The 23,722-nt window shown below is 53.2% G+C and overlaps 1 protein-coding gene across 2 annotated transcripts; it reads left to right on the top strand.

Annotated features, from left to right (window-relative positions):
* Nucleotides 1-375: 375 nt before the first annotated feature.
* On the top strand, nt 376-18,524 carry EPS8L3 (EPS8 like 3). Of its 2 annotated transcripts, XM_006036972.3 has the most exons (20): nt 376-866; nt 3,725-3,786; nt 4,054-4,127; nt 4,214-4,278; nt 4,512-4,670; nt 5,373-5,522; nt 5,867-5,943; nt 6,419-6,495; nt 7,367-7,464; nt 7,959-8,076; nt 8,566-8,630; nt 9,458-9,532; nt 10,097-10,245; nt 11,370-11,475; nt 12,131-12,165; nt 13,198-13,279; nt 13,972-14,094; nt 14,423-14,508; nt 15,762-15,894; nt 17,316-18,524. In XM_006036972.3, exons 2-20 carry the CDS (start codon nt 3,740-3,742, stop codon nt 17,331-17,333), a joined length of 1,737 nt encoding a protein of 578 aa, XP_006037034.2. In that variant the 5' UTR covers nt 376-866; nt 3,725-3,739; the 3' UTR covers nt 17,334-18,524. The 2 variants fall into 2 exon arrangements, with proteins under 2 accessions (XP_006037034.2, XP_025049198.1); XM_025193413.1 differs by lacking the exon at nt 3,725-3,786.
* The last annotated feature ends 5,198 nt before the right edge of the window (nt 18,525-23,722 follow it).

The following is a 23,722-nucleotide window of genomic DNA, read 5'->3' on the forward strand; positions in this document are numbered from 1 at the left end:
TGGTGAATTCCTGCTTTCTGGAGCTGGCAACCCTGGGTGAAGCATGTCTGTATAGAGACATTTCAATCAAGAGCTGAGAGTAGAGAGAGAGGAAGAGTCCTACCCAGGACTGGAGAAGGTAGTGCTGGAGGAACCGCGTGAGCTAATGCTGTTCAGGAGGGGCAGGCGATGGTGAGTGGGATAGCTGGCCAAGCACAGAAGCTGGATCAGGTTTAAAGGAGGGGTTGGTTTGTGAATCTATACACAGAATGAACCACATATAAGAGTTTAACCTTGGATAAATTCGTGGGGGCTTCCTGAACTAGCAGGTGTTGAGGAAAGAGCCAAGGCAAGAAGAGAAGAGCAGATTGGGATTCACAGGGCAGGTAAGGAGCCTCATTTGGGGAGAGGAGGGAGAGCTGGAGGGCAGGACCGAGCCAGGCAGGACTGTGGTCATCAGGAGGACTGAGCAGGGGCAGTAGATTAGTAGTGGTGGGCAGAGCTGGGCAGGGATTTCAAGCTCCGGCTACACCATGGTGCCTGGGTGGGGACCAGCCGTGGGTCAGCCCTGCTGCACGTCAGCAGAATCCGGCTGGTTTGATGATTTCCCTGCACAAGTACAAGAGACCAAAGGCCAATAGGTGTGGCCCCAGCGTCACGCACCAGACAGACTGCAGAGTTTCGCTCTTCCTGCTCTGCTACCCTGCGACTCACTCCCTCCGGGTCCAGTTACTGAGAGGGTAAGCCTCCGGACATCAAAGCCCGTGATCGGAGCCAGACCTCTCCCAACCACGGCTGGCCCCTGCCCCGACTCTCACCTGCAGGGAATGCCCTTGTGATCACCTGCTCAGGAACCAGGAAGAGCCACCTCTCTGACCAGCTGCCAGGTAACAGGCACGCGGTACCCTCTGAACGCAGGCAAAGCCCCTGCTCCAGGCACGGAGGAAAGGGGAACAAAGCAGCAGGCCAGTTCAGTTCAGTGACGGCTACCAGGAAGGGGTTTGAGAGAGAGCCTCCCCCTCGGGCATGGCAGGAGCAGGCCCTGGGGGGTGGCAAGGAGCTGCCAGGGAATGGGGCAGGCAGTTAATAAGGGGAAACTCCCCTCTGCATGCTCAGACCAGGGGTGCTGCCTCCCTTTCTCTGTAACACAAGCCCAACAGGGAAAGTCTGAATCTTCAAGATGGCAGGATTGGCTGTGACGCCATTAGCTTCCAGGTGCTGGTTCTCGAGCTGTGTCTGCAGGGCGGCAGCGAGCTAGGAAAGAGCAGGACCAAGCCCAGGGGCTTGTCTGACAACTAGGACCAGTTAGTGGAAGGGGATGGAGCAGGGAAGGGCAGAGGCTAGATCAAAGTGCAAGCACAGACCGGACCTTGGTGACATGGGACACAGGCAATCTGGTCCTGGGTGTGATCTGGCATATCTCAAAGGGGAAGTCTATGTGTTGGAGCATAAACATCCCCATGGCAGCCTCAGACGAGCTGGCTCGGGTACTGCTGGCAGGGCAGCTGTGGCAGCTCCTTGCCACAGGTGAGCTCTCCAACTTGCATGGGTTTCTGGGCACCCTCCGCTCTACTGCCCGCAGTGTCCAGCTAGCTGGCGTGAAGCCAGCTGGGAGGTGTCTCTGCTCTACTGCAGCAACAGGGCTATAGGGGTGCAGCTTCTGAGCCAGGCACAGAAAGGGACGTGGCACCATCTCGTGGACGAGAACGGAGCGACGGGCCAAAGAGTTGTTTTTCTTTGTGCCTCAGAAAAGTCAGAGGCCAGCGTTGCTGCAGGCAGAACAGGGCCCTGGGCTTACCGCGGGTGCTTGTACATATGACGCTGTTACCGTGTACACATGATGAAAATGTCACTGCGTGTGGCTTAATGGTGCCACACTGGACATGTGCAAAAGTTGTGGGGATTTTAAATGAGTTTGCATTGTTTCAAACTAAACTATATCCCGGTGCAGTTTGGTTCGCAGTGATGTGTTGCAGCTATTAGTCAGCTTGCCCACCCGCTGGGCGGCGGGGCAGACTCTGCAGAAAAAAAAAAATTGGGCACCTCACCACTTCTGCCTGCCGCAGGTGTGTACTGAAGGCAGAAGCAGTGAGGAACCCAATCCTTTTTTTTTTTTTCCCTCCCAGCAGAGCCTGGCCGTGGTTAGGGCGTGAGCTGCCAGCAGGCCAAGCGGCCTCTGAGCTATGGGAGGCCCCAGTCCTTCCCTCCATGGCAGCAGCACCCACCAGGCAGGCTGCGAGCAGTCCAGGTACTGCCCCAGCTCAGGGTGGGGGAAGAGTTGGGTCAGGCTGCATGCTGCCTCCAAGCTGGGGTAGCACTTGGCCCACTAGCAGCCCACCCGGGTGGCCTTAGGGGATGCCACCAACATGGAAGGAGAGACTGGGACCCCCACAGCTCAGGGGATGCTTGGCCCCCCAGCAGGTTGGCCCCTGGCCGCAGGCCGGCTCTGTTGGAAAAAAAATGAAATCGGGCCTCTCACCGTAACAGCGACAGAAAAATAAAACCCCACTGTTACAATTGAGGTGGCATAGAACGAAATCCTAAGGAGTAAACCCTCGTCGCGTGTACAAACACCAGCCCCAAATGCTTCCTTTCTTTCTGGGGCATTTTAAAAGTAAAAGCTGAAGCCCGTTTTTAACTAAGGGGCTGTGCCAAGGTCAGAGAGATGGAAATGCTCCATTTCAATGTCTAAAGGAAACAGTCCAGGTTGGAGAAGGAGATTTTGGGGGGAGGAATGAAATGATTTAGCCACAGCAATGTGCAGTAGCCACAGGTTTCCTTCAAGAGGAACCTGCTGCCTTCAATGGAGAAAAGTAAGCGTTCTGCTGAGTTCTAGCTGCTGCTGCCTGCCCCAGGGGACGGCATCTGTACTGGGGAGCAGGGCCCCGTGGTTTTGTTTTGGGAGAGGTGGAAGGGGCTGAGCCGACAAGAGGGCTGGCTGGGCAGTGCCCCCCTCCAGCTCCAGAGAGCAGCCCAGGGCAGCATTATGGGAAAGGGCCCTGGGGAACAATTGAGTGAACCAGTCTAGCTGGGCCCCTGCAGCCAAAGCTAAATAGCCAGCTCGCTTGGCTAGCTCCCCACTAAACACCTGAGATTCAGCCCGTGTGCGTCCCTGGGTATTCAAACCTCACTCCTCGGAAACACCCATTCCCTGCAACAGGGGTTTCCAGGCAGTGCCAGGGCAGGGTAGGGTAGGGGGGTACAGGGCAGAGAAGGGAGGGTCATTACTGAGCCCCCTTGTGATGGAGAGACAGCAAAGGAGGCTGTACAAGGCAGGGCTTCTCTGATAGGGAAACCAGGTCCCCATCCCTCTGCTTTTGGCACCATTCAATCCTGAGTACAGGGCCTCTGCATCCCTCCAGCTGCCTTGCTGCTCCCTCCTGTGGCAGGTCCCTGTGAAAGTGAGTGAGAGCCCTGGGCACATGAGTGTGTGTGTTTGTGAAAGTGCATGTACATTTGTGGTCATATAGCTCCATTGTATGAGTATGTTTACAGGCACATCTTTATGTGCACACATGGTGGACACACTCTCTGCATGTGCATCCACTTGGTACATGCATCAGAACACACACTGTATGTGGTATTCCATGTATGGCCAGGCTGGGTGTGCAACATGTACAGGCACTCTATACATACACTTCATGTGTGCATGCAATGCATGCACCCACCCACTGGTGCACTGCATGGGTGGGCGGGAGGTACAAGTACTTTGGGCCTACACATACTCTGATGTGGCCACTGGCAGGACCTGTTCTGCGAGATGACAACGGATCTCTTTGGCCGCCGGACGGAGCCTCCACTCTCCAAGTGAGTGCCTGTTTCTCTTGGGCTCAGGGTCCCCCAGGGGATATTGGGATGCCCCTACTGTGGTCACCCATACACTCCCTGTCCCTGCTCCCACTTCTCCTCCCCTTCTGAAAGGGGTGCCCCCTCCCAGGGGTTCAAAGCAAGCTGTCCCCAGCTACCCCCACCCAGCTGATGCATACCAGTGCCAGGCAGGAAGAACGGAAGGATGGGGAAGTAGGTTCCTGAGCCACATGTCTACCAATTTGTCTGCCTGTCTCTTCCCCACAGCAAGCTTGGCCGTGGCAGCCCTGACCTCAACAGGTCCAACAGCATGTCCAGGCCCAGCAGCAAAGCCATCTACCGTAAGAGCAGCCCTCCCCTCCCCTCCTCCACCTGCCTTCACAGCCCCTGCACCCCCAACTTTCACACCTCTCTTCCCCCTCCGCAGACCAGCGCAAGGACTACGCTCTCGCTGTGCTGAAGCAGCAATGGGACCTCCGGCACTATGTTGAGGTTAGCAAAGCCCAAGCACCCTCTTCCCCTGCTGCACAGGCAGAGGCTGCCCGGGGCAGAGCCCAGCCTCATGCTACATACCTCATGCCATGATGCTACCTCCCTCTGAATAGCCTGTGGACGGTGTGATGTGCCCCAGCCCAGCCCTTGGCTGCCCTCTGGGGTCACAGAGCTGGCATGCTGGGGCAGGGGGACCCAGAAAGGTCACTGGGTGCTGTGCTTTGGGTCCCCAGCACCTCCTCACGCTCCACGTGGACTCCAAGGACATCCGCGACGTGGATGACTGCATTATGCAGCTGAAGATGCTGGAGGCGCAGGGCCGGGTCTGGGGACAGGACATGATCCTGGAGGTGAAGGACCATGAGCTGCTGCTGAGCGACACTGAGAGCAAGGTGCATGCAGGCCTCCTTCCTCCCCATCAGGCTCTCCCCTCCCCACACCTCATGCCTCAGTTTACCCAAGACCAGGACATGGGAGCCTCTCTTGCAACTTAGCTTTGTTTCCCAGTTCATCACATGAACAGGCTTCCCCCAGAGCAGCCCAACACCCCTCACAGCCCTGAGCTAACTGCCCGTGTCAGCTGGCTGCCGAGCTCTCCCACCCACTGTGCCTCAGCCGCAGGCCATTTCCTCCATCACACACAGCTGGTTTTTCAGACACAGCCGGTGTTTGAGGCAGGAACAGCACCCCCAGCCCTGCAGGGCTGCCTGGAGTTTCTGTGCACCGGATATCTGCCTCTCGCACCTTCTGCAGACGACAGCCGTAGCCTGAGCAGCAAACCCCTCTGCCTGGGCTGTCTCCCTAGCAGCTTAGCTGGTAGTTTTCTGTCACTGCCACCACCATTAGGGCAGCTCCAGTCTGCTGATGGCAAGTAGTACTTAGGCTAAATATGTTTTCCGTTCCTTATCTTGCACCTCTTCTCCCACTGGGCCACTGCTTACTTGGGGGCAGGGAGCAAACATAGCCCTTTTCCTTCCCCCCATGTGTCCTGATGTCTGCCACCTGGGAGGGACACCAGGCTCCCAGCTTGGAGCAGAGCAGAGATCCCCACTGTGCTGCTGACTTCTCCCCTCCTGCTGGTGGGACCCTTGCAGGAAGAGCTGGAGAGCTTCCCCCTGGACAGCATCCTGAGATGCACGGCCGTCCTGGACAGCTGCTCCTACGACTCCGTCCTGGCCATCACCATGCAGGACAGGAACCGCCAAGGGATCAGCATCCTCCTCTTCCAATGCACGCAGAGCGGGGTGAGCTGCATGGGCACTGCCACCCTGTGCCGCCTCTGGGGGAGGGCAACAGCTAAGGGAACCCCAGGGGGACTGGGAGATTTGCTGGGGTGGGGTTAGACCAAGGGGTGAGTTGCCATCTACCAGATGGAGTCAGGACTGCGTGTCAGTGCCCCACAACTGCCAGGAGAGTCTCTCATAGGGACCCAGTGGCAGGGATTGACAGTCCTGGAGCAGGAAGCCATAGGGTCTCTCTGAGCTGGTAGGAGGTCCCCTCGGGACTGCACAGTGCCAGCTGAGGGCAAGGGATTGTGCCATGCTAGGGGACTCATGGCTCTGCCCTGCTGCTCTTCCCATCCCATCAGGCCGAGCTGATGAAAACCAACCTGGAGAAGGCCGTCAAGGAGTGGAAGAGTGAACTGGAGAGCCAGCACACACTGAGGTAATGGCATAGAGCGCCTGCCTCCAGGGGATACCAGGAGGTGACAGACCCCCCTAGCTTGCCTCCTATGGGGGTACTCCCAGGCTTATCCCAGGCACCCACCCCCAGATCCCCAGGAAGGCATTTAACACCCCTTCACCCCCACCCTGGTTTTCCAGGGAGGAACCCACGTAAAGTCCCAGCACATGTTCCCCACTTGGCAAGGACCACATTGGATGTGACCATGACCCAGGTCCAGAGGGCAACCTCTGGTCCTTCTGTGCACTGGGGAGTCCCAAACACCCTTTGGAGGTGGGATCCATTCCCCTAACCCGGTCCCAAGGTGGTGGTGGGACCATGTCCTCCCCCTGGGTCTTCCCTTCCTCTTGGAGGAAAACTCCTCCCCCAGAGAGCAGGATTTATTCTCTCACCCCTCTGCAGAGCAGTGGTTCGAGAACGCCAGCCACAAGCTCGTTCCCTTGTTGCCTTTCCCCAGGAACAGCTTGGAGACCATGCTGTCCCAGCAGAGACCCATCCACGGCATCCAGGACTCTTTTGGTCCCCCCCAACCAGGTAGGTGGCAAAGACCAGGAGTCCCCATGGTATTCCCTACCCTCCATGGACTTTGGTAAATGGGCCTGCACACCAGGGGAGTTAGCCCCATGCATGCCAAGTAGGGAGTCAGCAATTAATACAGGCAGGAGAGGGAGGTCAGGGGATGGAGGCCAAAGGAAACAGCATGAGGTACTGTAGGTATACAGGCCAAAGGAAACAGCATGAGGTACTGTAGCAGGAGAAGGACTGGCTTACAGGTGGTAGGCAGCACAGGTTGGACTCTGGACTCTTGGGTCCCATTCCCAGCCTGGCCACTGTGTTGCTGCATCAGCGCAGGCAAGTCACTTCCCAGAGTCTGTCTCCTTTCCTTCTCCGTAACTAGGAAATTGGGGCAGGGTCCCCATGAAACTCAGGAGGTTTTGGAAAATGCTGGGAGAGGCTCCAGCAGGATGGGGAGGTAGTGTAAGGAAGGATGAGACAGTAACAGCACATCAGGAGCTGATGCAAGCTGCCACTGTGATCCCCTGCCTAGCTCAGCACCATTGTAATAGGCCACAGATCCCCAGTATAAGTAGATCACTCACCCAGCTTCCTCCTTCTCAAGGCCAGTCCACCCTATGTTCTGGGTTTCCAGGCCATTTGTTTTCCATAAGGAAAAACCTACCCCTACAAAAACCCCAAGAACCAGACCCTAAGCAACCTTCCCTCCCCCTTTGCACTCTACTCCTGAAGCTTTTAAGTCCCTTTGTGGCTCCTCACTCATTCCCTCATCACCACTTGCAACTGGATCCCAGCCTCCCAGCCAGGCAGGCTCTTAATTGTTGACTACCTGCAACTGGGTCTCAGGCTGAGTTGCAGGCTGAGCATCTCCTTATACGCGGCATTGCAGCACCTGCATTTGACCAGCATTACTACCCAAAGCAGAGAGACCAGCCAGAATGGATAGATGACAGAAGACAGAAATCGCAGGACTTGGACAGAGATTCTGTAAGTGCCCTGCCCTCTCTCCCCCACCACACTGCCTGGTGCTGGCAGCAGCCTTGTATGGGCCCTCGGTGCCCAAGGGGTCTCTGAAGGAGTTCCCCAGGGTGGGAGCAGTGGGTCAGAGCTCATTCTGGTTTGGGTCTGAGATGCACCAAAAAGTCAAACTGCTTCTGAACCTCAAGGTCTGTGGCACTGGCTTGGAGCCCAGGTGAAAGCAGATTTCAGGGGTGTCCTGGCAGGCCCCAAGAGGCCACCCTTCATAGGAGGAACCATCAGGAGAAGGGCTGAGCTGACCCCAGAGGTTTGCAGCTTGGCGGCAGCATCAACCACCACATAGTCCCTGGGCTGGTCTTCAGCTGATAGACCCTAGGGTGCTGGGGACAGACTTTGCCCCAGCCCCTATGCCCTGGCAGGATCCCAGAGCTCAGGGCTGGGAAGGGCAGATGGCATCTCCTGGCTGGAGGCCCCTTATGCGGCGGGTGGGTCTGTGCCTGCAGGAGATTCTGAACCACGTGCTGAATGACATCGAGCTGTTCGTGGGGAAGGTGAAGGAGGCAAGTGGTTCATTGAACACCAAGAAGAAGATGGCAAAGAAGAAGGGCAAGCAAAAAGGAGGTGAGAGGAGGCCAGGAGACAGGAGGGGGAGGGCTCCGTAGGGATTAGTGGGCAAGAACTCAGGCCAAGCATTAACCTCAGATATGGAGCTGGGTGCCTGGGCACAGCTCCTACAGGTGTGCCCTGCAGGGTCTGGGCTGCTCAGGCTTGCAGTCACCAATGCCAGGTGTCCAGCCTCAACCCCTCTGCTGTCTCCAGAGCCATGCCCAGAGCTACCTGCTGATCTCAGCTGCTGGGAGGAGGAGGGGAGGGAGAGTGGCAGCCTCAGAGATCTGGGCTGAGACACCAAGGAGGCAGTAGATGCATGGGAAGACAGACAGGCTCCATCTCTTAAACAGGAGCTACGCACAGGGGGAGCTGGTAGGGTGGAGAGGCCAAACTGTGTCCATGTCTGTCAGTCTGTGCACTGCAGCATTGGGGGCGGGGGTACCAGAGCCCAGCACCCCGGCAGAGGGCTCCATCCAGTCCGTCCTCTCTCTGTCCCTGCAGTGCTGCTCCCGGAGCTCGAGTACCAGGACTGCTTCCGGAAGATCAAATATGCCTGTAACCTCCTGGTAGGTCTGGCGGGGAGGCAGGCCAGGAGCCCTCCCACTCTGCTCCAGCCCCTAGCATAGAGCCCCCCCTGGGCAGCACGACACAGAGCCCATTGTGTGTCTGCAGACACAGCCCTGGCACAGCCTGACCCAGTTAGCAGAGGGCACCAGTCCAACGTGGGCCACATGGAGAGGAGTGCAGTATAAAAGCCTGTAGGAGAGTTCCTACATGCTCAGTCAGTCAGTCCCATGTGTCCCATTCCGGGGGTGCAGGCGCTGCAGGGGATCTGCTTAATGAGTGCAACAAGGCAGGTTCAGCATAATAAAACCACAGCTTCCTGGCAGTGCCATGGGACCCAGACCACTGCCAGGGCCCAGCACAGAAACTAGGGAGGCATTTCTGGCAGCGGTTACCAGGCAAACAGCACTGTGCTCTGCTCTACTGCAGGCAGAAGGAGGGCTGATGGACCAGCAAGGCCTGATCTTGCACTGCCGTCCCCATGAGCTCCATTGGCTAGTGCTGGAGCCCACTTTATGTGCCCTTGTCTGACCCTTAGTGCAGGCAGGGGGTGCCTAAGCCATGACGGTGCCCTGGGGCTTCTGCCAGCTCAGGGCTAGACCCTCCCTTCTACAGAGCAAGCAGGGTCCTCTGCAGGGATCTGAGACCAATGACACCTTGCCCTGGCAGTCGGGCATGCTTGTTGCAGAGCCCCAGCAGCAGGGAGGTTTGCACCATCTCTGCTTCATGCACTAGCCTCCACAAGAGCCAAGCTATGCTGTGCGGGGAGGGGAGGGCCAAGACCACCACTAAGTACTACCTTTGCTTTTCAATTTTTCTTCATATCCAGGGGAAGCTGAAGCCTATTTTGCAGGAGCCGAATGCCCCGGAACTGCTCCAGCTCCTTTTCTCCATCCTGTCCTTTGTGAGTGTGGGGAGCTTCTCGTCAGCAGGGCGCTTTTCTGGGAGGTGGAAGTTTGTGAGGATCTCAGAGCTGTGGGCAGGCTGCAGAACACCAGGGACATGCTTTGGTCTCCTCCTAGCAGCAGCATTCCTAGTATAGGCTGTTCTCTGTGGGGATCTGAGAGAAGGGCAGGCCTGTGACTGGTGCCAAGCTCATTGGCTTCAGTGGAGCTGCGTCCAGCTTGCTGAATGCAATGAAGAGCATCCAGAGCACCTGCTGATCCCAGGGGTCAAGTCTCCCCAGACTGGCACAGAAAGACTAGCAGCACTGTCCCTGGTACAAAACCACCCAAAGGCAGGGTCCTGCTGTCCCCTAGGCTTGTCTCCTTGGTCCTGCAAAGCCCCATCATTAGCACATGCTGCATCCTATACCCTCATCACAGTGTGGGACAGGGCACCCAAGACCCAGCCCAGGGGACCGACAGCTCCTTCAGTGAACAACATAATCATGCAGGAGGAAAGAGCAGCAGGAGATGGTGATATTGAGCTGAACCAACTCTTTCCTCCCTGTCTTCTCCACATACAGACTATGTCCAGTTGCCCCTGGTCTGACATGGCATCCTCCACTATCTCGCCTCTGCTGACCAAGGAAGCCATTGACCTGCTGGAAGAGAATTTGGAGGGAGAGGATCACGCCACCTGGAAGATGCTTGGAACGGCTTGGACCCTGACGAGGTGGGGGGCCTAGAGCTTGGTGATCAGGGGCTCAGCTTTGCCAAACAGTGGGACAGGCTGGGGTGGCAGGCAGGGAGAGGAGCAGCCAGATGAAACCTGTGTCCCATGGGTGTTGCTGTCCCTGATAGGGCTGTGAGCAAGGATAGAGCTGTAACTCCCACTCCAGTCCAAGGCAGCCTCCTCCTCCAATGCAAAGGAGATTTTAATGTTGAAGTCCACAGGCAACAGCAAAGTGAGCTCCCCACCCTGTGAACTTCCTCGGCTGTGGCTGGGATAGGTACTTGGCATCCATTTCCCATTTGCTCCTTGGGCTGTCCAATGTGGCTGCCAACAAGGCAGGAGGGCAAGCGTGATGACAACTTCTATGACAAGGCACTGACCTTGGGGCCATCGGCTTATTCCAAGCGAACACTGAACGCAAGGCAGAGCATGTTTCAACCAGAGCTGTGGGGATGGGTGTTTCCACCACAGGGTGAACGCTGCCAGTTCAGACTTCTTCCATGCTGATTCAAAGCATTGTCCAGTTCCCTGAAACCCCAATTCCATCAAAGGTTGTTTGGGGTCCATGTCCATGCAATCAAAAAGCTTTCCTCCACTTCTGACTGTTATTGCTGCATATTCTAGAATATGAAACCAGAGCAAGCCCAAATGGGATGTCATTTTGAAGCAAAACACAAACATCCCATGTAGCAAAGGATAGTGGGAAACATATTCTGACCCAATTCTAATGCATTGTTCTTTTTCCATGTTTCTTTTGAGACAAACGGCCCACTTCTGCTCAGTATCCTGCTGCAGAAGAGTCGGCTGTTATGGGCATTCTGGTAAATCCCACCCAGCTCAAGGGTGCCAGCTAGAGCTGGGTTTGAACCCAAACCCTCCAAGGAGAAACAGAGCCTGCCTGTTACTTACTTGCTGAGCTCCCCAGGCCCACTCAGACAGCAGAGCTAGAACTTGCCTTTATCCCAAGATGCTTTCACTGGACTTGACTTTCCCGTGGGTCTCCCTGCTCTTTGGGGAGACCCTGTGTGCTGTGCTCAGCGAGCCTGGCTCCTGCTCACTGTGCATCTCCATTTGGGATGAATATTTGAAGGAAGCTGGCACCTGCTCTCTTCTTCCCCCAACAGGGCAGAGTACCCCAATGGACAGTCCGTGCCTACCTACCTCCCCACCTTCTCAGATGGGTGGGTGCCTCCCTTGCCAGCACGGGAGAGCCCCAGCCCTATGGCACAGGTGAGTTTGCTGGCTCAATTCCTTGCTCTCTCTCGGATGCCCTGATGTTGGTCCTCTGCTTCTCTCCAGCACAAGCAGTAGGCCAATGACAGGCTGTGACCTAGCAGGGAAGGTATGTCTGCACAGAGCGAGTGCCCCTATGGTCCGGAAAGGAGGCAGCATCGCCACCCTGCAGGCATCCCCCAACCGCCTGACTCTTGAGCGCTCCATCTCCACCATGCTTGGGAGCAAGGGCTTCCCTGCCTTGTTTTCGGGTCCGATGCTGACAGCAGGAGTGAGTGAGGGGCCCTCTTTCCTGGCAGCATGCTCAGGAGGACCGTGTAAATGGTATAGACGTACTGAGTCTCTGGGGAAGGGCTGCGCTCCCCAAGGATGTATTGAATATATATGATGCACTTGCTCCCCAGTGCCTGCTGCACTGTACTGTGCTGCATGCCTGGATACTGCTGCCCCCAGCTAACAGCTAGGCAAGACTCTTCTGTAGCTCAAAGCTGCAGGCTTGTACTTCCCCAGCAGAAGACACAGGACTCATACCTGCTCTGTGTTGTCTGCATGTGACATCTGTGGTGCTGGGAAGCATTTTCACTGCACCAGCAGTTTTCCAGCTGCATCCTTGTATGCAGCTAAAGCATGTGTATGTTCTCTCTCCTTGCAGCAGCCTGAAGACAGCGAGGGCTACTACTCAATCAGGTACATGTGCCTGTCCCCACCGTGGTACTGCTAGTAACCTGATAAAGGGATTTTATGTGCCCTGTGGGGATGTGAATCCTGTGAACATCAGCATGCATGAATGAATAGAAGCAGGGCAGGGCCCTGGATAGAGAAAGGCAGAGAACACTTGGCTTGGAATATACTGGGGCCACCCACACCCTGGGACCATTGGAATATACTGGGACTACACACATCCCTGGTTCCCTAGATCCCCTTTCCTCCAAGTGTTTATCTGCATGCACTACACACGTATGCCAGTGCACATGGGCTGGAGTATCTGCTGCAGGGCAGAAAGCAATATGCCTCCAGGGGCAGGGGCAACCTGTACAGAGCCTCTGTGGTTGGACATGCAGGGCCCAGCCTGCTGCAGCACAGGAAAGGCAATGAAGGCAGGGGCCTCTATCTGCCCTGGGGCCCAGCACTACATGCTGTGTCAGGGCAGGAGAGGGGAAATAGCGTGTGAGAGGTGAGGAGGAGCTTCTTGGCAAGGTCTGACCTGCTGGACACAGGAGAATTGCTTCAATGGATGAACAATAAAGCTGCTCAACTTCCATGCACACTAAGAGCGGGTTACCTTGCCTGGCCCCACTGCGGCCCATGGGCTCATGCCAGCCCGCTGCTCCCCCCTGTGTCTGTGGCACTGGTTTGGGCAGCCCCGGATGTTTGCACTTCCCCCATGAACCTTTCAGGGTGGCCAATCAACTGTTCTCCCAGGAGTAACCAGCACTGGGCCTGGCAAGCACCTGCTGTGATGGGAGCACCCCCCTCCATCCCCACAGGGGCACAGGAGGTACTCAGCACCCAAAGGTGCATCTGAATAAAACCCTTTGGGGACATCAATAGCAGGACAGATGCATGCAAAACTGGAGGGACTCCTTTGAAATGAGGAGCGTTCCAGTCCACACAGATTTGGAGCTGCTGGCTCTCCTAGCTGGTTCACTAGGGATCTAGAAAGCCAGAGGCAGCCATGGATCAGTTCTCTGATTAACTCCAGCTGTGGTCTCCTTCCAGACCTGAGCTCATGCAAGCCATGTACGAATTCCAGGCCAGGAACCACAAGGAGCTGTCAGTGAGGAAGGGAGACATGCTGGAGGTAAGGCACCAAGAAACTGTCACAGCCAGAGCCAAAACCTCAACAGCTGAAGCACAGGTGCCTGGCGATGCGCTTGTCCCTGTGCTCGCTCTGCGAGGCATCATGCACCTTCATGGTGCTCCTAATAGTCAGGGAGGCAGGGTGGCAACTAGTATGTCACAGCAAATGGAGACCACAAAATGGGCAGGCTGTCAAAAGCACTATGATACTTGGACTAATGACCCGAGATTGCTGCCTATCAAGAAGTAATAGGCATGCACATGAGCAGAACAAGTATTGCCAGTAAAGGATTTGCTCTTGCCAGTGGGCACAGGGTCCAGGAGTGGAGCTGGATTTTAATCAGGCAGGTAGGACACCCAGCAGCACCTGTTCACTAATGATGCATGTTTGGGTCTCACAAGAATAGCACAGATGCCCAGGCAGAGTAGGAAGGAAGTGACACTCCTGTCCTATGGCTGCAATCACGGGAAAGGTTGGCTGGATGCGAGGACCCCACAGGCTGATGCATTATGTGCTAGGCCTTGCACTAAATGAAGGTCTCTGTTCTGGGCAGGGGAAGGGGGTCAGGTGCAGTGACCATGCTCCCAGGAGCACAATCCCCTGTCTCTGTTAACAGGGCACAGTAGCTTTCACTCACTTGCTGCCAGGGCTCATGCAGGCTGATTTTGACTGCCCTGTGTCCCTTGACTCAGGTGCTGGACCAGCGGAAGAAGTGGTGGCTTGTTCAAAACAGCACTGGTGAGAGAGGCTACATCCCCAGTAACATCCTGGCTCCCGCAGATCAGGAACCATCTATAGAGAATGGCATGAATCAGGTGGGACCCTCTTGCTCCAGCACAGCACTGCACTGCATTGCCAGACCTAGGCCCTTGCTCTTGAGCTTTGACGGGGGAGATGAAGGCTTGGGAACAACCTCCCTATAAGCCAAGCATGTGCATCCTTTGCCCAGCACACACCTAACTTGGCATAAAGGATCCTGTCCTGTCCTGGGACCACTAACACAGAAAGAGCTCTTATACCTGCAGCCACTGTGGGGGTCACAGCAGAGGGTAGCATCTGCCTTTGCCCATCAGAGACAGTGGTTTAGCTTGCACCGGTGTTTACCATGAGATCTCTCCATGCCTTCCTCTCTTTTGGATCCAGGGTCCACGAGAGCCCCCCAGCCTGAGGCTGAACTCTACAGCAGCAGAGGTGACAGAGTGGCTGAAGGACAAGGGCTTCTCCAGGATGTAAGTGGGCTCCATCCCTAAATGCTAGAACCTCTTTGTTAAGGCCCTGCTGGGGGGGGAGAAACGGAGGCACCCTTAAAAAGGAAAGAGACTGAGCGTAAGAGGCCTTTGCAAGTGTACGGTGAAAGCTGAAAGCCACAAGCCATTTTTGCCCTATCCCCTAGTGAGGGACAATCCTTGTCTGGCTGCAACAGGCTCCCCCGCAACTCTATCCCTCTTCCCACACCAGCATCAATCCTGAAGCTGCCAGTTCATCTCATGCCCACTAACTCCTGGAGCCCCAGTTCAGCAAATGCACCAGCTCTGCAGGCAGCTTCCTCATCACATGCACCAAGGGGTCAGGCCCGGAGCAGGGCCCATGCAAAGAGCTGACGTTCCAGTTCAGCGGCAGCGCTGAAAACTGAGAACAGGAACAGCAGTGAAAATAAATAAATGCAAACTGCTGCTCCAGGCTGAAGCCTGCTTAGTTTCATTCCTTCAAGGTTCACCACCTCTGTGAACTGCAGTAACACTGAAAAGAATTTGGAATTTGGAAACAGGAAGTCATTTCATTTGAGAAATGAAATATGGTTTTGGCAGTTGTAAAAGCTGAGATTCTTTGGGCTTTTTCAAGATAGTTTTGCTCCCTATTCTAATATCCCTTCTATACCCGCCTCATTCCCAGCCCAGCAGAAGAACCAGCATGGGAGATGTTGCAATCCTCCTGAACCTGTTTTTTGCCAAAAGAATATCCCCATCTTTCCCCACCTGAGCAAAGAGCCATTGGGACAGGGAGTTTGCAGCCAGAGGAGCTACAGTCAGTCCCAGGAGCAAAATACAGCTCTTTCCCCACCACCCCGCCCTCATCATAGGACAAACAGCAATCCTCACCCTTACCTCCTTGAAGCACAGCTGGTCATCCCAAGCCCAAATATTGCCAGTGTCCCTCAAGCTGAACTGAGCGTGGCACCAGTTAGGGTTTCCAGCCTGTATCAGTCCCGGATCGCTAGCCTCAGCTGATCCATCCTAGCAGCTGTTCCCACTCTCTCATACATGTTGTTTGTCCATCTGCATTTCCCCAGGGGCAGACGGGCCTGCCCGTATCTTTGTTGCAAGAACAGAGAGGCCTCACACCTCAGGCCGTACTCTCCCTTTCAGGGGTGTCATTGATAGCTGGGGCTGAGGAATTGACAGCATCCTTCCCAATACTGTCTGTTCCCCTCTTCTTCCCCTCCTGTGGGGGCCACTAACCCTCACCTTGCTCTCTGCCACAGCACGGTGAAGTCCCTGGGTGTGCTGACAGGGCACCAGCTGCTAGAGATGAGCCAGGGGGAACTGAGAGTCATCTGCCCAGAAGATTGGAGACGCGTCGTCTTCAAGCTCTCAGCAGTTAAAACCTCCCTGGGGGTGAGTTTTTCCTGCAAACTTTCCAGTAAAGGCAGGATACGGCCCCCCGGCTAACAATACCCTGCTCGGGGTGCCAGGGGTGCAGTCTCAATTCCTAGGTACAGAGGTGCTCTCTGAATGCCCAGGTAGACTGGCCCATAGGACAGGCAAGAGAGATGCCAGGCTGAGCTAACAGAAAGGCCACAGCCTGCAAGAGATACCTTATTTTGGGTACTTCTGGTTGGGGGTCCAAGTCAAGACATGAGGCTCCATTTCCAAAAGCTGCTCAATATCTGTGGGCATGGGGGATCCTCTGTGCTTCCTGAAGACTTGGACCCATGTCAGAGCACCTGCCCCAGAAATGCTTTGCCCAGGATCAGAGCGTGAAGCAGTAGCAGAGCAGAGATCATAATTCCTGCTAATGGGCCCTTGTCGTTGCCAGACAGCAGCTGTTAACAACGCCTGCTTTGAAGGATTAAAGGACCTTACATCCCAGGACTGATAGGAAGAGGGAGAGATGTATGCGCAGTATATTAATAAATGAGTTTTGCATGACCTCAGCTGTTTAGGGCAATGGTTTAGGACCTGGGAGACATGCATTCAATCCTGTACTCCATCACGCCTCCTGGGGATGGGCAGAGATCTTGCACAAGGTACACGGACCTAGATCCTCAGGCACATTGAATCAGGGGCCTAATAGCTTTGAGAACCTGGGTGCCACTCTCCCCCTGAGCCTTAGCATGCTTTTTTCTGCAGATAGGGTCAGAGCACAGCCCTGCATCACAGTTTCCAGGTAAAAGCCATGGAGACCACAAGGTGCTCAGGTACTGTGGTAGAAGAGACTCTAAGCTCCCCAATTATTGGGAAGCTATTGGAGTCAGCCACAAGCTTCCCTTCCTAAAAAAAAAATTGCAAACCTTAACTCCAACTAAAACCCGATTTCTTTATTTTTTTAAGGTTGCTAAAAAGAGGGAAATAAGAAGCCCCTAGTCCATCCATGAACCCCTCGGGTTGGAAGGGACCTCAGAAGGTTATCCAGTCCAGCCCCCCCCCCCCCCCTAGCCTCCCCGCATTCAACTTTAACCGGTGCCCCCCCCCCCCCCCCGTCTATTCCATGTCCTTTTTTCATTGCTGTGGCAAAACCCAAGGTGGGAAGAAAGGAAAAGCCAAGTTTGTAAAGCTGTAAATATTCAGGTAGACAAGGTTTCAAGTGCGCACAGAAAAAATGATTTCCAATACTTGAACACCGGTTGATGTCCGAGTCCCACTTTTCTACTGGTGGTGATGACAGTGACCACCAGGGAATTACTGGTGCTAGCCTAGCTTGTGGCTTTGCACTGATCCCAAGGGTGCGCACACAGCCACATCTCTTACTCTTAGGCCTTAGCAGAGGCTTTGCATTGGACCAGCTGATAATCTCTTCTTTTTTCCCCTTGTTGCAGATCAACCCTCATGATTAGTCAGCTCCCTATGCCACTCACCGCCAGCTGCAACAGGTTGAGGGGCTTGCAAGGACCAGAAGGGACTGAGCTCTGGGACACCTCAATAGCTGACCTCTTCTAGATCAGCAACCTTATTGCTCACCTTGGATTCTATACATAAGCTTCTCCTCCCCTTGCATGCAGGTTAGGCTCGTGATTGCTAGAGATTCATCTTTGCTACAGCCTTGTCAGGCTATTTATTCTGTGTAGGACACTCCTTGGCCTCCATTAAGGCCAGAGACTGCTGCTGACATGTTATCTCCCCTAGTTATTAAGATACCAGAACTAGAGAGAATTCCTGCCCCATTGTCCCAGCATTTAAGCTAATGGTTCTCAACCTTTAAGACCCCCCCCCAGAAAACACCAGCTCTTAGTTTTCACTCACTTGTCGACGATGGGGTAGGGGAAATAGTTAAGCAATTAGTCTGTGGCAAAGAAGTCAGAAACAGCACAGCAGGTCAGAATGCTTTTGACACTATAAATTCCTATTTGAAATCTCTGGGTTTACCTTGTGAGTTGTATAGATGCTTGCACATTGACACAGTGCTAATATTGTACATCACCCTTAAGAGGAGCTGACAGCACCCTGCTTGAAGGCTGGCTCCATAACAGCACAGCACAGCACTGACATGCTGCTTTAGTGTACAGAGCTGAGCTATGGCTCTTGCAAGCTGCTGTAGGCCCCAACACAGTGATAAATCAGAGCAATTTCCTACCACTATCAGAAATTAAATCCCCACCTATTTACTAAAGAGCATTGCCCACCCCCACCAAATCCTCCTTTAGGAAAGAAGCCTCCCCTTGGAGAGAAAGTATTAAGATAAGGACCTCCCCCACTGAGTGCAAAGGGGAAAAGCAGATGCAACCCATTTAAAAACATGTTGAAATCCAGTTGTCAGGTCTAGTTTGTCCTTTCTGCTGCCTGAGCCCCCGAGGGTGGAAGGTTCCTATAAAAATTCAGAGATTCAATGTGCAGTAGTGGAAGTTGTGTAGGACAGAAAGCCTCAGTAGCAAGAAAACAAGTCCAAAGTCTCTCTTATGCTAGGACAGGCTCACACCTGCAGAGATAAGATCCCCTTGAAGAGATACCCAGTTCTCACAGGTGCTTTTACTCTAGAGTAGCCTAAGGCTGAGGTATTGCCTAACTGGATAAAACAAGCGTTGCAGAGACTTTGTACCTGGATGTTTTATTTATAGCCCGACGTTGTTGACTCTACACGCAATAAAGAAATGGAATCAGAAGCTCACTTGCAGTGTTTGAGGAAGTGAATAAAGAGCTTTTGCAGCCTGCCGTGGTGTCTTCTGGCAGGCACAAAGCTGAAGAAGTCTCAGGGTTGCAGTTTTTATTGACACAAGTCAAATTTCAGCTGCTGTTGGGCAGACGCCAGTCTCATGTTTGCATTGTTCTCTGCCAGATCTTGTGTAGACTAGCAGGGAGAAGCCCTCTAGGCCAGGGGGCAAAGCTAGTGGATTGAGACTCCACCTTCAAATTGCAAAAAAAAGTAACCCTGACAAAACCAACAGGCCAAGTGTCTGCCACCTCCTACTACACAGGACATCTAAACTGCAACCAGACAACACCCCAACTGCTTCCTTCTGAAGTTAGACACACACTTCTAGTAAGAGATGTTGGATCAGCTCACAGGACTCAAATCCTGCTGATCCTAGAAAGAATTTCAATGAGGTAAGGAGACTAGTCGGGGAGACACTGAGGTCCCGGAGGAGAGTTGGGAGTCCAAGAAGAGTGGTTGTTCCTTAAGGAGATGATCCTCCAAGCCCAAAGGGAGGTAATCCCAACACAGATCAAAGGGGACAAGAGGGCGCAAAGGCCCCCATGGCTCACCAAAAGCATACGGGAACGTCTCCTAGCCAACAGAAGGGAGGGGTGATCACCAGGAAGGACTATACCTCGGTTGCTCGGGGGGCGGTCAGGAAGGCCAAGGTGGAGATGGAGCTGGGACTGGCTACCCGGATCAAGGACAACAAGAAGTCCTTTTTTAAATACATAGGGGGTAAAAAGAAGGTACCAGGTAACATGGGGCCTCTGCAGGACACACTAAGAAACTTGGTTGTTACACCAGACAGCAAAGCTAACCTATTTAACAATTTCTTTGCTTCCAATTTTCTGAGTAGGGATGGGGTCACCCCCCCCCCCACCGGGACCCCCGAGGGACCCCGGGGGGAGGCACCCAATGCACCCAGGCCCAGGGTCAGTGAGGACCTAGTCAGGGAACTTCTGGAGGGACTGGACATATTTAAGTCAGCTGGTCCCGATGATCTCCACCCCAGAGTGCTGAGGGAATTAGCAGAGGTCATTGGGGGACCCCTGGCACGGCTTTACGAGCACCATGAGTGCTTGTGTGTGGTGCCAGAGGACTGGAAAAGGGCCAATGTGGTTCCCATTTTCAAAAAAGGGAGGAAGGACGACCAGGAAACTATAGGCCCGTTAGTCTTACCTCAATCCTGGGTAAGCTTTTTGAGAGAGTTATCCTGGCGCATGTCCACGAGGGGCAGCAGGGGAGGTTATACTTAGGGGCAATCAGCACAGGTTCATTAGAGGCAGGTCCTGTCAGATCAACCTGGTGGCCTTCTATGACCAGGTCACAACATCCTTAGATGCAGGGGTAGCAGCGGACGTAGTCTTTCTGGACTTAAGGAAGGCCTTTGACACTTTCTCTCACCCCATTCTCGTTAAAAAACTAGGAGACTGGCGTGGACACCTACGCAGTCAAATGGGTCACTGAACTGGCTGGAGGGCCGCACCCAGAAAGTGGTGGTGGACAGGTCATTTTTGATCTGGAGGGACATGGGCAATGGGGTCCCCCAGGGCTCGGTCCTCAGACCCACACTGTTCAACATCTTCATCATCGACTTGGATGAGGGGGTAAAAAGCACCCTGTTCAAATTTGCTGACGCCACTAAGATGTAGGGAGAAGTGGGCACGCTAGAAGGGAGGAATAGGCTGCAATTGGACCTAGACAGGTACAGGGGTGGACGGATGAGAACAGAATGGGTTTCAATACTGACAAGTGCAAGGTGCTGCACCTGGGGAGGAAGAACCAGCAGCATACCTACAGGCTGGGGAACTCCCTTCTCATCAGTGCAGAGGCAGAAAAGGATCTTGGAGTCATTATTGATGCCAAAATGAACATGGGCCAACAGTGTGGGGACGCGGTCAGGAAGGCCGACCACACCTTGTCATGCATCCACCCACGCATCTCGAGCGGGTCCAAGGAGGTGATCCTCCCCCTCTATGCAGCACTGGTCAGGCCGCAGTTGGAGTACTGTGTCCTGTTCTGTGCGCCGCACTTCAGGAGGGATGTGGACAGCATTGAGAGGGTCCAGAGGAGGGTCACTCACATGATCAGGGGCAGCAGGGCAGGCCCTACAAGGAGAGGCTAAGGGACCTGAACCTGTTCAGCCTCCACAAGAGAAAGCCGAGTGGGGATCTAGTGGCCTGGTACAAACTGGTCAGAGGGGACCAGCAGGCATTAGCGCTACCAGGAGTGACTAGAATAACAGTCACAAGTTGGCAGAGGGTAGATTCAGACTAGACATCAGGAGGCGCTATGTCACAGTCAGGGCAGCTAGGAGCTGGAACCAACTTCCAAGAGAAGTGGTGCTGGCTCCTACCGTGGGGGTCTTTAAGAGGAGGCTAGATGAACACCTCACCAGGGTCATTTGACCCCAGCACTCTCTTTCCTGCCATGGCAGGGGATCAGACTTGATGACCTGCTCAGGTCCCTTCTGGCCCGGCCACCTATGAAATTATGAATTGGCTCTAGCGGCCAATAGCCCTACTGCAGACAGACAGTGGTATGTTGACAGCTTGCCTATTTATGCAGTATTAAAACTGCAACCAATAAAGATAACCTCTCTGAGCACAGTCCCTCAGCTCGGTAGTTTTAAGACTAGTTCCCTAGCTGCACAAGAGGAGTAAATATACACCATCCTGTACCTGAAGAGGGTGGCATGCAGTAGTAGCTTCCCTGCATATTGCAATGAAATCTTGCATCCTCTGCACAAGGAATCTGAACCCAGTGCTGAACAGCTTGGCTCAACTGCCATACATTTGTTATGTGCGCACTCAAATGAGTCTGAACATGCTGCTAGTATTTGGCCAATTGTTCTTTAGACAAGCTACTCATGCAGGACTTTTTAAATCTAGATTCCCAACACCCCCCAAAGCTAAACTGCTAAGAACTGTTGGGTTGTGCTGACATAACTTCACACAATATAGGTTTATTGGCTTGCAGGCATCATCTAGTCTGGAGGTATCCCATTAAAACACCAAACCAGGTGAAAAGCATGAGAGGGAACCAGATCTCTCTTAATAAGGCTTAGGTTTTCAGTGACATTTTGCAAAATCCACATGGAGGATTTCCCTTATGAGAAGCTAAGCGTACAGCCCTCTTTCATGAGAAGATCTTTTATACACAAACCAAAATCATCAGACTCTCTCTCTCTCTCTCTCTCTCTCTCGGAACAAAACCTGAAAGCAAGCAGAACCTGCCATTGCCATTTTTGTAGTAAGGGGAAAGAAAAACCAAACAAAAACACCAAAATAGACACTTTGGCTTGGTCCTGCAGAAAGGCATCCCTTTAACTCGACTTTAGTCAGCAACCTGGCAAAATTAAAATTTTCCCCATTTGGGTCATCTAAAAAAAAAAAAAAAAAAAACCACAGCCTTGAAAAAGGACTCTGTTTAAAGAGACTAGTTCAGCTGTGCCTAGCTAAAAAACTTACCCTCTGCAGATTCTTAGTTTAAAGGGTCTGAGGGGTGCTCTGTATGCTAGTCTTCAAGGCTGGGCTCATCAGGGTATGGCAGAAAAGTAGTTTGGTCTCAGATGAAGAGGCAGTGCCCACAGCTGCAGTGCATGCTTGTCACACTGGAAAGGCACTATGAACCCCTGTGCGCTAAACTGCTCAAGCATGACTTAAAGGCAGGGCAGTTCTTGGGCATGAAGCCTGTCTGAATGAGATTAACCCTTCCAGACCACTATGCACTCCAGAGGGAGGTACTCAACAGCATGATTTTATGCCCATTGAAAGGGCATAGGGCTACGTTTAGCCCTTTGGTACCTGTACCAGTCAGCTGAAGACTGCAAAAAGGTAACCTGATGGCAGTGTGCAAGCTTTCACAGCCTCTTGTACAAGAATGCAAGACAATGGCTAGGGTAAGACTGGGTTGTGGTGGCAAGTCTACCACAGAAGGAAAAAAAAGCCACACACACCTCCACTAAATGGCTGCAACCCATTACCTGCAGAAAAAGTAGAGCTTGTGGTACCCAATATCAGACCTGCCATAAAAAAAAAAAAAACACACCACACCAAAAAGTGATAGAGTAGAAGGTTGACAACTACACCCAAGCCAAAAAAGGGGGCAATAGTTCCTCTAAACGGAAAATTGTTGGCAGAGACCTGACACACATGTGCATATCCAAACTAAGAGAGCAAGAGATAAAGGCTCAGCTAGTGTATTTAGAGAAGGCAAGGAAGCTACATATACACACACTTCAGTTGAACTAGCAACTAGACTAAGTATACATTTCAAGCAAAACCTATAAAAAGGTATACCGAATACAGGAAATGTCTTGTACATGACAAAGAAGATGCATGCCTTGCTAAACACATCCTTGTATTTCTCAGAACAAACATCCAACATTTAAGGTGTTACAAATGTCTCAGTGATTCAATGTCTAGAGTTTTGTAAACAGACCGTCACTGGTACAGGCTATTGCAAAATTTGCCCAATTGTTAAACAAAATACCCAAAGATGGGTCCAGTGCCCCTAGGTATCCTGTTTAGGCACTCAAAACCCACCACATTTAACTGCCAAGCTAGTCAGTAACTGCAAGAAAACACAAGGCCTTCACACTTGGACAAAATCCAAAAATAGGAGCCAATTTAAAAGTAGTAATGTGATGGTCCTTCTTTTCCTCCCTGTTTTGTTTAAGTCTGAACCACACACAAAAGAAAAAAAAATGCTTTGAAGCTATATAATTAAAAACAATATTAAGGAAAAAAAAAAAAAAGGCAAGCCAGAACTGCCACCAAGGTGTGCAGTTTAGGGAAGATCAAGATGCTATCCTGCACCTAGCCCATGAGCAAAGGACCCACAGTCTGTGAAAGCTGTAAAAAGATGAGAACCAATTCCGGCCTTGATGCACTAGTGTAGCCGTGGCAGGTGACATGACATTGCCTCCACTGACATTACTAGCTTCAGTTACACTGTAGAGACAGTTGGCCATTTAGTGAGAAAGAGCCACTCTGCTGCTTATAAACGTTTTATTGGTAGTAACAGTTCTTTCAGAGCAAACCTACAATGCAAGAGTTACTTGTCCACACTACTGGGGATGGGGGGGGG

This window comes from Alligator sinensis, unplaced genomic scaffold, assembly GCF_000455745.1.
Source record: "Alligator sinensis unplaced genomic scaffold, ASM45574v1 scaffold872_4, whole genome shotgun sequence".
Lineage (NCBI taxonomy): Eukaryota > Metazoa > Chordata > Crocodylia > Alligatoridae > Alligator > Alligator sinensis.